At 38.0% G+C, this 14,294-nt stretch overlaps 1 protein-coding gene across 1 annotated transcript in view; it reads right to left on the bottom strand.

The window, feature by feature from the left end:
- The window catches only part of PTPRM (protein tyrosine phosphatase, receptor type M), a 633,774-nt gene that overhangs the window by 356,732 nt on the left and 262,748 nt on the right, over positions 1–14,294 (bottom strand). The window contains 2 exon segments of the mRNA XM_023754237.1: positions 434–549; positions 11,442–11,520. Coding sequence (XP_023610005.1) covers positions 434–549; positions 11,442–11,520 — 195 coding nt within the window.

Raw genomic sequence — 14,294 nt, 5'->3', positions numbered from 1 at the left:
GAGTGAGAGAGAGAGAGAGAGAGAGAGAAATTAGAGAAGAGAGGAGAGAGGAGAGGAAAGGAGAGAAGAGAGGAAAGGAGAGAAGGGAAAATTTTTGGATTTTTCTTGAGGAAAAGTAGTAAGAGGGTACTATTTGTACTTTAATATAATGCTCTTAAAGTAATTTGACAATCAGCTCTTCAAAGCAAGATGGCTAAGCACAAGTAAAGGGGGAAAAACAAATTCAAAACAAGGTCTGTGACAAACAATAACTAGGGTATCTAGAACTCTTAGTATTCTGGCCACTCAGTAAGAAGAAAGGGTACTGGAAAACTCCCCACACCATCCATCTTCCACTAGGACCTGGCACTGATCCAGTTCTCTGGGCCCCTCCCACGGGGCAGGTATTCTTCCCACTGGACTTTTAATAAATTGGTGAAATGAGTTACTGTACCTGCAACCAGAGCCTGTCCCCTGCCATGGTCCTGCCGATGGCACTGCACTGGAAAGTGGCAAACTGGCCGGCATTCACTTCCACATTCTGAATCCGCAGGAAGTGGGGGGTTCTGGCTACATGGAGAAAACAATGAAAGATATTAGAAGTGGGGATCTAGAACTACCATGTGCCTTTTTTAATCTATCTGTAACTTCGGGCCTTCCCATTGTTTACCCTTGAAGAAAACAATGCTTTTGCTTATCAGAGCTATAAAGATTTCATTACGATTGTAAAAGAGATCCTGGAAGGCTCTGTTAAAAAAAATTAAAAAGCCAAGTGTTCTGGGATAGAACCAAACAGAAAGAAGATATTTTATTGTTCCTGCTGTGCAAATTATCACAGCTCAGCAGTCTTCTTGTAATAACAGATCTGTATTAATAAAGCTTATACTGAAGCCTAATTGATGTTTTGAACAAAAACATATTAGATATTTATACTAGCAACATGAAAAGAACAGTAAGAAGTTAAATGATGTTGTCAAGGAAACTTTTTAAGCCAAGTCAGAGCTGTGCATAATATATATTTTAATACAACTAATTGGTATGCAGCATTGCCTGTATAATATTTCCCTGTTACCAAAAATACTGTCCCTATAGACAGACTCTGAAATCATGCTGTGACGTCATAACATGGTAATTTTTGCTAATTCTTATTTCCAATTCAAGAAGAAAGAACAATTCCAAATGCTAAATGGCACTAAGTCTCATAACATACACTGTCCATAGGGGACAGCTGTTTTAAAAAAAGATAATACTATTTGATTTGAGAAGTACAAACCAATTTCCACAGCACACTGAAAACATGTGTCAAGGAACTGGAAGGATAGGTCAGGAATTACATTTTATGATAACTTTTACTTTTAGGAAAAATTTTCTTATCACAATGAGAGAGTGAAAGAGTAGCAATGGGTGGGGATGGGAGAGGTTAGGGCAGTGATGGCGAACCTATGACACGCGAACTCATTTTTTTGGTTGATTTTTCTTTGTTAAATGGCATTTAAATATATAAAGTAAATATCAAAAATATAAGTCTTTGTTTTACTATGGTAGCAAATATCAAAAAATTTCTATATGTGACACGGCACCAGAGTTAAGTTAGGGTTTTTCAAAATGCTGACACACCAAGCTCAAAAGGTTCGTCATCACTGGGTTAGGGAGTAGAAAAGGAAGAGAACAAGGACACCAGTATTTTCTGGGAAGTATGGATGAAGCTGGACAATAACTACAATGACTTGTTAGTGCCATGCCAGCTTTCCCTCATGGGCAACAAGTCTAGGTCATATTTAGACACTTTTAAGAATGGTCCCCAACTACTGGGTACCCAAAGATGATGAACTAGAACTAATATTAGCCTGTGAAGAACATAATTAAGAACGGAAGTGGGTTACTATCCAAGAACAAAGAAAAAATGAATTTTAATGTGAACAACACACAGGGAACCCCATTGCTAATTTGGACACCACTAATCATTTAGACAATGTATTCTTGATGCTTAGCTTTCAAAATACCCTTAAGAATTTCTAGAAAAGTGGTATAACCATAGATCACTGTTTTTCATACTAATATATTAATTTAAACCCTTATGAACTATTTTTCAGTAAATTAATCAAATTAGATGTGGTCAAGAATAATATGATTCTATGGTTTTTATAGATCTCTGTAAAAAGTTCCAAAATAAAATTTCTTTTCTATTCTCTATTCCCCTAAAACTGAAAGACCCATTGTTTTTAGAAAATAGAAAAAAAATAACTTTTTTTTCTTTTTAGCATTTCTGTGCCAGAAACTTTCCCATGGAATACTCACAAATGTCCTATGAAGTAGGTATTTTTTCCATTTTACAGATGGGGATGGGAAAGTTGTGGGCACTTAGTAAATGTCAGAGCCAGAGTTCCAAAGCCCAGGCAGGGCCCACTGTGCCACACTGCCTCTGCCAGCCTTGCCACCCTGGTCTGCCTTTCCCATGCTCTTCAGCCCACTGGCAATGGCTCCTATTTGACTGCTGGGATTTTAGGTTCTTTCAAGGCCCTTTGCAAATGCTATTTCTTCCATGAAGCTTCCATAGACTCTCTTGTCTTTTTTTAGGCCTTTCCAATATCACATATCCTCTCTCCTGTATATAGTAGTTACCCTTCATCCGTGGGACATATGTTCCTGGACCTCCAGAATCTGAATAGCTTCATTTATATAGTCCTCTTAATAGGATTAATATATTAAAAAGCTGTCTAAGATATTTAAAATCAATTTAATTCTTTTCCCTAAGAATTATGATTTAAATAATTTATTGTTCTCTTTTAGAAAATAGTTTCAATAATAAACATTAAAAATAAAGTGCTCAACTTTTAAATCACATATAAAGTTATCTCCAAGAAGTAACTTTTACAATAAGTATGCATATCTGCAAACTTAAAATTTCTTAAGGAAAAGCATCCTGAACCTGTTAACTGGTTGAGAAGACACATAGCACGTTGACCTAAAGCTTGGGCCTCTTGAGGGAGGCTGGGAATTGAAACTTTGATTCATCTAGACTCAGAGTGAATTCAGGAATGTTCATACAGATTATGTATTTGCACTAGGCGAGAAGGCAGATGAAAAGCCAAATCCTGGGAAAAGCTGAAAATAGGGTGGGCCTGGGGGGAGGGGTTAAAGTAAAAAAATTCCTAAATTCCTATTGGAACCACAAAAAGAAAGCTTCCAGCACCTGGCAGGATCCTCTTATGTGGACATATTATGGGTGGCTATGTTATTCAGGGCTGCTCTGACAGATCCTTTGGAAATATCTGGCTTTGCACAGAACTGTCAGAGCAACCCTTTGCCATTAAAGAAACTTTACATCCTCTAAATTGGTCTACTGGTATCTTACTTTTTTGTGGCAAACATTCATCTTTTAAAAAAATATATATATTTTATTGATTTTTTACAGAGAGGAAGGGAGAGGGATAGAGAGTTAGAAACATTGATGAGAGAGAACCATCGATCAGCTGCCTCCTGCACACCTCCTACTGGGGATGTGCCCACAACCAAGGTACATGCCCCTGACCGGAATTGAACCTGGGACCTTTCAGTCCCCAGGCCGACGTTCTATCCACTGAGCCAAACCGGTTAGGGCTTCCCCCTCCCCCCTTTTTTTAAAAAAATTTAACAAGATATTCAGTATTTCACTTTTAAAATATTCATTTAAAACTATTTAAAAATCCACTTACTATACATCAATGATTCCCAATCAGAGGCAATGTCACCCCCCAGGGGACATATGGCGATGTCTAGAGACATTTTTGGTTATCACAATAAGGGTGAAGGAGGTAGGGGTACCACTGGTATCTAGTGGGCAGAGGCCAGGGATGGTGTTGAACATCCTACAGTGCACAACACAGTGTCTATGGAAAGGAAATACCAGGCTCAAAATATCAGTAGTGTCAAGGTTGAGAAATCCTCACATACATTATACGGACATAGAAAACTTTACTGTTGGAACATTTGAGTTTCTTATAAATAATGCCAAGATAAAAGTTTTCATAATTAAATTGTCATGTAGACTTTTTGTTTTTTCCTTAGGATAAAATTTTAGAAATCAAATTACTAAGACGAAAAGTACGCATTTTTAAAAGCATTTTGACACAAATTGCCAAACGGCTTTCCTTAAAGCATATAATAGTTTGTATTTCTATGAGCAGGGTATATGAAAAAGCTCTTTTCAATACCTGCTCAAAAATACTAAGAATTAATTTCTGTAACTTTTCTGATAAGCTTATTAAATATGTGTACTCTGCTCTATCAGCTAAGCAATAATAATAAATAATTGGAATATCAGGGTGGTCACTGGCTCTGCTCTCAGTCTGTTCATGCACAGGAAGTGTGCCCTGGAGAGACTGCTTCCTAAGGGCCCTGTTTCTAACCATGGCTGCCTACACCACCAGAGAAAGACACAGCAAAACTCATTTACCAACACAATGTCCTAATACTTACTGTCTGCAGGGAGTTATCAGTTAGAATATTACTTGCATTTTTAATTTGGAGGCCAAAGATATGATTGTGTTATACTTTTCTTTGTTCACCCCATTCTTAATAAAGATATGTCACTCAGAATGAAAATTATCACGTTTCCTTTAAAATTGTTTTTTTTCCCCTCTAATATGGCTTTCTCAGAAAGTGCCGGTGCATATTCCTTGCACAGTGAGGTTCCGGGCCTGAGGAATTTATTTCTCTGTTCAAACTGTATTTTGGGGAGGGCCCTTCTCTGGAAACAGATTGTTTTGGTTTGGAAACAACAAGGCTGCTTGGTTGAGAAGAGATTGCCAGGAAAAATAGTAATTGGATGTATAATAAATGAACAAACATATTAAGCGTGAACACTTATATAATCAAATTATCCCTTTCAAATGAAAGAGCATTTCTGATCTAAGTAGAAGCTAGAAACTCATCCACCAGGATGAATAAGACAAAGGGGCTGTGGGATTCTATTTTCCTTCAAGAACATGCAAGTCAGAATTTTTACTAATGGCGTTTGTAAATTTTTTCAATAAACATTAAAGGCCTATATAATATTTCCAAAGTTCTAGGATGCCTGGATCTTCCCTCTCTAGTGCAGTAAATCCTACAACTGTTTTCAGTTGGGAGGCAATTTAAGACTGGTAATTTTTAAATTTGGATTTTAGCACATGTTTATTCAAGTATCAATACCTCAGCCCCTTACTACCTCTGAATAGAAGCAAAAGTTCCTAAACTGATGCCTTAGTGGATTTTTTTAAAATTTGAAAAATAGAGATTTAAAAAAGGTAACTATATCAGAGAGTTGGGATAAAGATTAAACAAGCTGATGTAGGGAAGGCATACAATATGCCTGGTGCTTAGCCTAAAAAATGTTCATTACTATTTGAAAGAATTGATTTATCACTGGATGCTGGAAAAGACCCCAAGGAAAAGAGCTCTACAGCCAGAAAAGTTCTGATCCCGTGCTGAGCTGTATGCTCTGAACCTTGCCAAACTACCTTAATTGTAACACCAGGTAGAGCACCGTTAGAGTAGAAAATTTCAATATCTCAGTATTCAAAAAGACAAATTCTCTCTCTCCAGATTTATAGGCCCATTTGTCTCCTGGATACCCTTTCAAAATGCTATGCCAGCTTTCTTCTAAAATCTGCAGGAGTTCTAAAAACAATCTTCCATGAATTTCAAACAGTTTTTTAGTGCACCTCTCCTACTTTCTCATCTCTGCCATATTCTGTTGCTTGTCACTAATAAAACAATTTTTTAAAAGAATAGATGTTTGGGGTATTAATTTATCTCAAATCAGCCTTTCATTACCAAAGTCAAGAATTATCATTGAGCAAGATGCATTTTTTTTCTAAATGTTTCATAGTATTGATTCTTCAAAGCCTGTATCAAAATACTAACAAAATCAGAAAACAGTAATTTGTGAGATCAAAGTGCAAACTGAAGTGGGACAAAAGAGGACTGTGCGCTAACCCCTTTTGTTTTCATTTACATTCTGATGTAATGGCATAGGTTGAAAAGAACTGGAGGCATGCCCGACAGCCCAAATAAATAGCCAATGTTTCTCTCTATTCGTATAGCATATCATCACAAACAAGAAAAACAGTTTTTACCAAAAAAATAGCCTGGTAATGCCTATACTAAAACTGAAAAAGAATATATTTTACAAACTTTAAAATATTTTTTTTAATGGACACTCATAAATTACCCCACTTAAAAAAATCAGTTGAGTTACTTAGGGTTACAATCTGCAGCTAACTCATTCTAGAGGGCCTGTCAAGATGTAGTGTATAATAAAAACAATAATAATAATCCTATATAATAAAACTCTAATATGCAAATTGACTGAACGGCAGAACAACCAGTCACTATGACGCACACTGACCACAGGGGGCAGACACTCAATGCAGGAGCTGCCCCCTGGTGGTCAGTACGTTCCCACAGGGGGAGCGCTGCTCAGCCAGAAGCCGAGCTCACGGCTCCTTAGCGCTGCCTCGGAGACAGGAGAGGCTCCCACCACTGCCGCTGTGCTCGCCAGCTGTGAGCCCGGCTTCTTACTGTAGGCGAGCAGTAAGGAGTAAGGGGTCCTGGACTGTGAGAGGGCCTAAGCCGGCAGTTGGACATCCCCTGAGTGGTCCTTGATGGTGAGAGGGTGCAGGCCAGGATGAGGGACCTCCCCCCTCATGCACGAAATTTCGTGCACTGGACCTCTAGTAATTAATAATAATAAACAGCTAACATTTATTGAGCTCTTAGAATGTACTAAGCACTGCTCCAAATTCTTCATTATACATTAATTCATATAATTTGTACATTTACCCTGTGAGGAAAGCCTTATTGTTATTACTCTATTATATGAATAAGGTTATGGAGCCAAAGAATTCAAGTAACTCTTATGATAGATGAAGATTTGCTCTTAACATGTTTCAGGACAAATCTTAATTTTTTCCTTGAAAGTTAAAATGGATCTTAATGGAATAATTTGTCAAGTGGAAAAATAGATTCAACATTCTTATCATAGAAAAATAAGTTAGCCACTATATACAAATACATTTTATAAGTCATCTGTATCCTAAAGAAGAATGATATTCCTTTGGGAAAAAAAATTCAAGTTAAGTACCTACATGATTAAAATGAAATGTCAGTTCTGAGTCCTATGCATCTCTCAACAAAGCATATGGACCTATCTTTATTCAACAGAACATAATTCTTTAAACAATTCTAATTTTTATTTTTCACTTTTAGTCTTATTTTAATCACACTGTTTAATGTCTTTAAAACAAAAACTAAATTTGGAAATAGGTAAACAATGTTTGGGTATGCAAATATATCAATGAGCAAAAAAAAAATTATTTTGAACCATATTTTGAACTCAGAATTTATTAAATATTTAAATAAACTACTGACTTATTTTATATTGCAAAATAGTATTACAGAATAGTCTTGCATTTTGTATTCACTTTATATAATATATGGCACACAGGATTTTTTCAATTTTTTTATTATATTATGTTTTTCTTAAAAGTTTATTGAATTTATTGGGGTGATGTTGGTTAGTAAAATTATATAGATTTCAGGTGTAAAATTCTGTAATACATCTTTTAGAATTATTAAACCAAATTCAAACTATATTTCTAGTGGGCATCCCAAATACAAAAATTATCTACGTTCCTTAGAAGTGGTCTTAAGCCAGAGACCTGCCGTCTGCACAGCCATTTCTACATTTCCCAGGCAATCCTGCATCTGACTGTCACTACATTAAAAGCAATATTATACTATATACGAGCAACTGTATACTTGTAACAGAACAGCTACTTTTTAAAAAAATGGTGTAATATTTTCTCATAAACCCTATGTGAATCCGAACAGGAACCTTTGCAGTGGTTCTCAACCTTCCTAATGCCACGACCCTTTAATACAGTTCCTCATGTTGTGGTGACCCCCAATTTCATTGTTACAAATTGAACATAATTAAAGCATAGCGATTAATTACAAAAACAATATGTAATTATATAGAGTGTCCCAAAATTCATGCAAGATTTGAATTTTGCGTGAGCATTAACAACAACAAAAAATAAAAGCCTAATTTTACTTGGTTTATTGAATCAGATTCTAATATCTGTTGCCCTTTGATTTCAATCCCTTCAATTTAATATGCATTACCAAGTACCAATTATGGCCCAGGAGCAGGGACAATGAAGACCACGGCTTTGCGTATGTGCCAGCACAGCCGTGGAGGCCATTTACTGATGTGCTATTCCATACATAACCCTATACTGTATACTTTATGAATCAATAAAAAAATTACAATTTTTAATTATAAACCTGTGTTTTCTATCAAAATTACTTCTTGCGTGAATTTTTGGACACCCTATATATGTGTTTTCCGATGGTCTTAGGCGACCCCTGTGAAAGGGTCGTTCAACCGCCAAAGGGGTCTCGACCCACTGGTTGAGAACCGCTACTTTGGAGTGAAGTACTAGTAAATAAAGTTCAGCACTTTTGCATCTTTTGAGATACATAGTTTTGGATATGAAGTAAGGATTATTATTTATAAATCTTGATAGGAAATCCCTTAAAATATTACCTGTGAAGATTTCCATTTAATGACTAAACTTTTGCCTTCCTTAAAATCTTCATTTGCATGTTTTTCCCATAAACTTTAAGGTTTGGAAAAAATTACAGAAGGGCTAGCATCAAAACAATGTAAAGCTTACAATTCAAAATGCTAATGTACCATATCTCACCTTGTTTTCAACTGTGTCTCCTAACAGCAGTCTGCAAAGCCAATTAGATATTAGCACCCGCAATCTCCAAAGCAGAGACCATAAACACCTTTATATGACCATAGGCAGCTGGGATTGGAAGGAATGAACAAAACTGCAGGAGACACATTTCAGGAAGGCTCTGCTAGAAGGACAAGCATTAAGTCTTCTTATACGACTGAAGGCAGAGACTCAAACCCTGTGGAATGAGAGGGGCTGTTTTGTTGGTCAGCGGTCAGACGTAGAAGGAACCTGGATACAATACAATAAAGACCTGTGCAAACTTGTCTTGGCCACTGCATCTGCACCCAGGGCAGTAATAAAATCCGCCCTGTGGCAAGATTTGCTCTGAGAAACAGGGAGCACTCAGCACAGAGTAGGCATTCAGTATTACTGCCTCTGATGTTTACTTCCTGGTCAGAGGTGAATCAGAGGCTGCAACATTTATGCACATTAGAACACTCCATGTATGTTCTCCAAGCCCGAGTCTATTACTCCAAGGATTTGGCCAAGTTCCAGCTCAGGTAATTATGAGCAACTAAATTGGCCCTGTTGTTTCAATTAGGTAGAGCATTGTTCGTTTTTCTACCATTTCAGGAAAAAAAGTAAAGAAATTCTTCTTACACTCACTGGTTTCGCTGACAGAAGAAAAGGCACATGCACTGTGCTACAAGAGTAACGTCGGCCTTAGTAATGAACACGATGATTGCTATGCTTGAACTTCAGTGTTGTAACCAGATAAAGATCTCAGAGAGAGCAAAACCCCTCTGGATGGAACGGGATGATTCTGTCATGATGTCCATATCACGTGACAACCACACAGGGCTTCTCTGTAACTAGTACAGGGAGTGAGCTCATGATCTATTCAATCCATGCAATAAAGCAGTGTTTATATTTCTAATACCATTGTAGATATAACCTTCCTTTTGTGAATTTGGGTAGGACCATCAACAGAGTTACAGGAATGTATGAATAGCCAATTTCTCTTTAATGCCAGGGACCATAAGAATAAAGCAGGCTTCCATCCCTCAGCTGGCCAAAGATTTAAAGTCTGACAATATCAATTTGGGGCAAGGATATTAGGAAAATAAAACTTCCATGTATTGCTAGTGGTAATAGAAACTGGTTCAGGCACTTTTCATAGCAATTTGGCAGCATGTAGTAAAAACTAAAACTGTTTCTACCCTACATCCCAGCAATTCTGCTTCCAAGAACACACCCTGCTCTCTCAAAGGGCACCCAGACACACACACATGGATGTTCACTGCAGCGATATTTGTCATGGAGAAAAACTGGGGGAAAACTAAATGTTGGTAGAAGAATAAAAAAATAAAATGTAAAATATTCACATGATAGAATATCATAGATTGACCTAAAAATGTAATGTCAAGGTGGGGGACCAGGGGGAGGGATAATACAGACTAATTTGTGCAGTTGGAAACCATCCATTAGAATTTAAATAGGCAAATAGTACTTTCTTACTTTTTATGAATACACCATGATTATGAGAGACACAGCGTGCGTACATACATGCACACACATTCACACACACACACACAGACATTTGCGGCTTTCTAGTTGCCCAGCTCTCAAATCTCTTCCCTGGGACTGAGAAATTCCCCCTGTATGTTTCCTGGTAAAAGCTGAGGCCTGGATCCCCTGATAGAAGCTGTAGAAGCCACAGCTTCCTTTTCTAGGTCACCCTATGGTCGCTGGAGAATGAGAACATGATTTAGCTTGTCCACCATGACAATCACACTCCGGGTTTTGTGCCGAAGGCTGAGGGTGCAAAGGCACCGAGACAGTGATGAATGTTCAGGCATGTGGCAAGGGTCGCCCTCCAAAAGTCAGGGGGCCAGAGGAGGGGGCACAGACCCCCTGTCTTCATGGGCACAGCAGTCACAATGGTTGTGCCTGCAGAGCCTCCCTTCCTTTCCTGCCCATTATGTGAGCCTGCATCACCCGTATTCCCAGTGATTCTGCTTGCCCCCCAGTTCCCCTCCAATACAAAGCTTCTCTTCTAAAATCAGCTGCATCTGTTTCAGTGGCTTTTGGACTAGAAGCCTTCCAGATGGAGAGGGCCAGCAGCAAGCTCACTACTGGGGACCCCTGGGGAGCTGAGGGAGAAACAGGACTGGCAACCTGCAATATTTTATTGATCAAGGACAGGGTTCAGGTGCCAACATGACAATCAATAGTTGTTCGTTCATACTGGGTGATAAAAACAAAAGTGTGTTATTTTCATTGGACTTTTTAAAAGAAATAATTTATAAAAGATAAAGAACAGGCCATTTCTAGGGCCCCCAGGTGGTTTAGGTAGATTTCTTAAATTCACCAGATCCCAGGCCTGTTTGGGGCTATATTGTTTGGAATTATACCAAAAACATACCAGATTTAGGAACAAAATGCACAGATTCTTAATGTTTAACTTGTAGTACTCTTCAAAATTGAAATCCAAACATCATTGCAAAGATGTGTGAGCATACCAATATCTCTGATTTTCATTTCAAAGACACTCAGATACATTTGATGGCATTATACACGGAACACATGTTTTGGGACTTCTGGGCTGGCAAAGCAGCAGCCAGAGACTTGTCAGGGAAGTCCCTCAGCAGGACCACTGCTCCCCAGGTTTCAGTGCCTTCCCTTCATCTGTACTGTAAACATCCCTCTAACAATGCACCCAGAAGTTTAAAAGTTGAGACAACTTACTACATGGATGTCCTAACACCTTCACTTCATCAATAGCGAGGTAGCCTTGATGTCCAGAAGTTATTACTTCAAAAATCACCTGGAAATTAAGAAAAAATTACATTATTCACTCAATTTGTCAGACTTTTACAGAATGTCTCCTATAAAGAGGTAGGTAGTTTCACATTCACTCACTTATTCATTCATGTTTCTGACAAACATTAATGGAGCACCTAACATCTTCAGCCAATATTCCAGGTTCTAAGATTAGAAAGAGAAATAAGACCCACACCCAGTTTTCAGGGAGGTTAATGGGAATGGGAGGTCAGACAGCACCTTATCTCAAGAACTCACCTGGTAAGGAGGGAATGCCATGTTAAGAGCCAGTTTGTGGAAGACAAAGGCTTAAAGTCCCTACAGGAGGCAAGGTTAAGATTCAAACTGCTTTAAGATACCGTACTTTCTGGTTAACTCCTTCGAGTGGGCTGTATGACCAGACTGAACCATGTGGGGCCTTAGGTTTTAAACAAGTAAAATTTTAAAGCTACCATAAGTGCTACGAAAGAAAAGTACAGAATCTAGAAGAACCTCTCCCGAGGAGGTGGTGTTTGAGCTGACAGCTGAATGTGAATGAGCTCACAGTGTGAACAGGGCCAGGCTCCCTCCAGGGCATGTGCAAAAACTGAGGTGAATGTGGCCATGGCCACTAAGAGGAGAACTGGGACCTACAGCCTTCAGGGTCTGCTGTGACCAGATTACAGAGGCTCTGCTCACAGGGAAGAGCGGGCAGAAAAGACACCATGTTAAGAACATAGAGAGAAGGCTGTGCTGATGAAATTCAGATGGCGGAGGAGAATTATAAAGATCGCCGCAGTGGTGAAATCCAGTGGGCATTAGCCACTGCTTGATCGTGGGAGAAGCAGGCAAGAGAAGAAGGGCAACATGCTCTGAGCATCTCAAAATGGATGGCATTTTTTAGATGGTGGGGCCACTTCTGAGAAAATGAGGCTAAAAGAGAAAACATGACCAGTAAGAAGGTTATCAAATATCTCACCACAATTGTCTAAAATGTCTATTGTCAGACTATTATTTAAAAGGTCCACATGACATTGTTTTAACCTCCATTTACACATGGCAGGAATCTGCATCACTGGGAACACCATGGGGCCCGACCAGGGATCGAACCCTAGACCTTTCAGTGCCTGGGACAACCCTCCAACCGACTGCACCACCAGTCAGGGCTGAAGATGATGTCTTAAAACACTGCTTGGAGAAATGACATTTTTCACTTATATAAAACCTGCACACAGATGTTTACAGAAGTTTTATTCATAACTGCCCCAAACTGGAAACAGTCCAGATGTCATTCAAATGATAAATGATTAAACAGACTGGTACATCCATAGCATGGAATACTACTCAGCAATGAAAGGAACTAACTATTGATGTAGCCAACAACTTGGATGAATCTCTTAGGCTGAGTAAAAAAACCAATCATAAAAGATTACAAAGTATATGATTCCATTTATGTAACATTGTGTAATGTCTAAATTTTAGAAACAAAGGACAGATTAGTGATTGCCAGGGTTAAGAATGAAGGGAGAAGGCACAGGAGGGAGATGGGCATGGTTACAAAGAACAAAATGGACAATCTTCATGATGTTAGAACTGTTAAGATCTTCACTAGGGTGGTGGATATACAAATCTATTCAGTAATAAAATTGTCTATCGTTTATAGCACCATGATTCACAATAGATAAAACATGGGAACAATCCAAGTGTCCATTGAAGAATAAATGGGTAAGCAAAATATGGTGCATACTTACAAAGGAATAATATTCAGTCTTAAGAATGAAGGAAATTCTGATATGCTACAACATGGCTGAACCTTGAAGACATCATGATAAGTGAAGTCACAGAAGGGCAATTACTATATGATCCCATATAAACGAGACACCTAGAGTAGTCCATTCATAAAGACAAAAAGTAGAATGGTGGCTGCCAGGAACTCAGGGGAAGGGGAAATAGTAAGTTATTGTTTTATGTGGTGTAGAGTTTCAGTTTTAAAAACTGAAAAGCGTTTTTGAAATGGATGGTGGTAAAGGTTGCACAGTATTATGTATGCATGTATTTAATACAACTTAAACATTATTAAGATGATAAATTTACATTATTTGTATTTTACCACTTAAAAACAATTGTATAGAACTAAATACACACACACACATATGCATGCATAAGTAAGGATAAAATGAGAAACTCGAAAAACCTCTGTAGATTTTAACAATGTCAATATTCAGGTTGTGATACTATACACATTAAGTTAGCAAAATGTTACCATCAGAGGAAACAGGGTAAAGTGTACACAGGAACCTGCATTATTTCTTACTATTGCATCTGACTCCACAACTATCTCAATAAAAATTAAATTAAAAATATATAGATAAGTTACCATTTACATAATATGTTACACACACTGGGCACATATCACACCAATATATTATGTATTAGTTCATCAAAAATCCTTCAAGAAATAAATATTTCAAGAATGTGCCATGAGCGTATTGTAGATACAACTTTAAAACCCAATCTTTCTGATTTCAAATATCAAGATGTTTTCGCTAGTACACATTGCCTGAATAAACACTTCAATCCCAGCACTATTTGTTTGTGCAACAGATACAAAAATGGAGAAAGCAATCAGCAAAGCCTCAAATGGAAAAGCTCAGGTGGCCTCCTAGATAAGAAGTCATCCCAGATACACCTGCTAGACTAGGTGACATTGCCACAGTGCCAAAACACTGAAATACAAACCACACGGGGAAGAGAAGAGGCCCAGTGGTCAAACACAAATGAAATAAAACTTTGTCCTGT

This window comes from Myotis lucifugus, unplaced genomic scaffold (assembly GCF_000147115.1).
Source record: "Myotis lucifugus unplaced genomic scaffold, Myoluc2.0 scaffold_58, whole genome shotgun sequence".
Taxonomy (NCBI): domain Eukaryota; kingdom Metazoa; phylum Chordata; class Mammalia; order Chiroptera; family Vespertilionidae; genus Myotis; species Myotis lucifugus.
The sequence above is the reverse complement of the archived record's forward strand: the minus strand, read 5'-3'. Positions and strand labels throughout refer to the sequence as shown.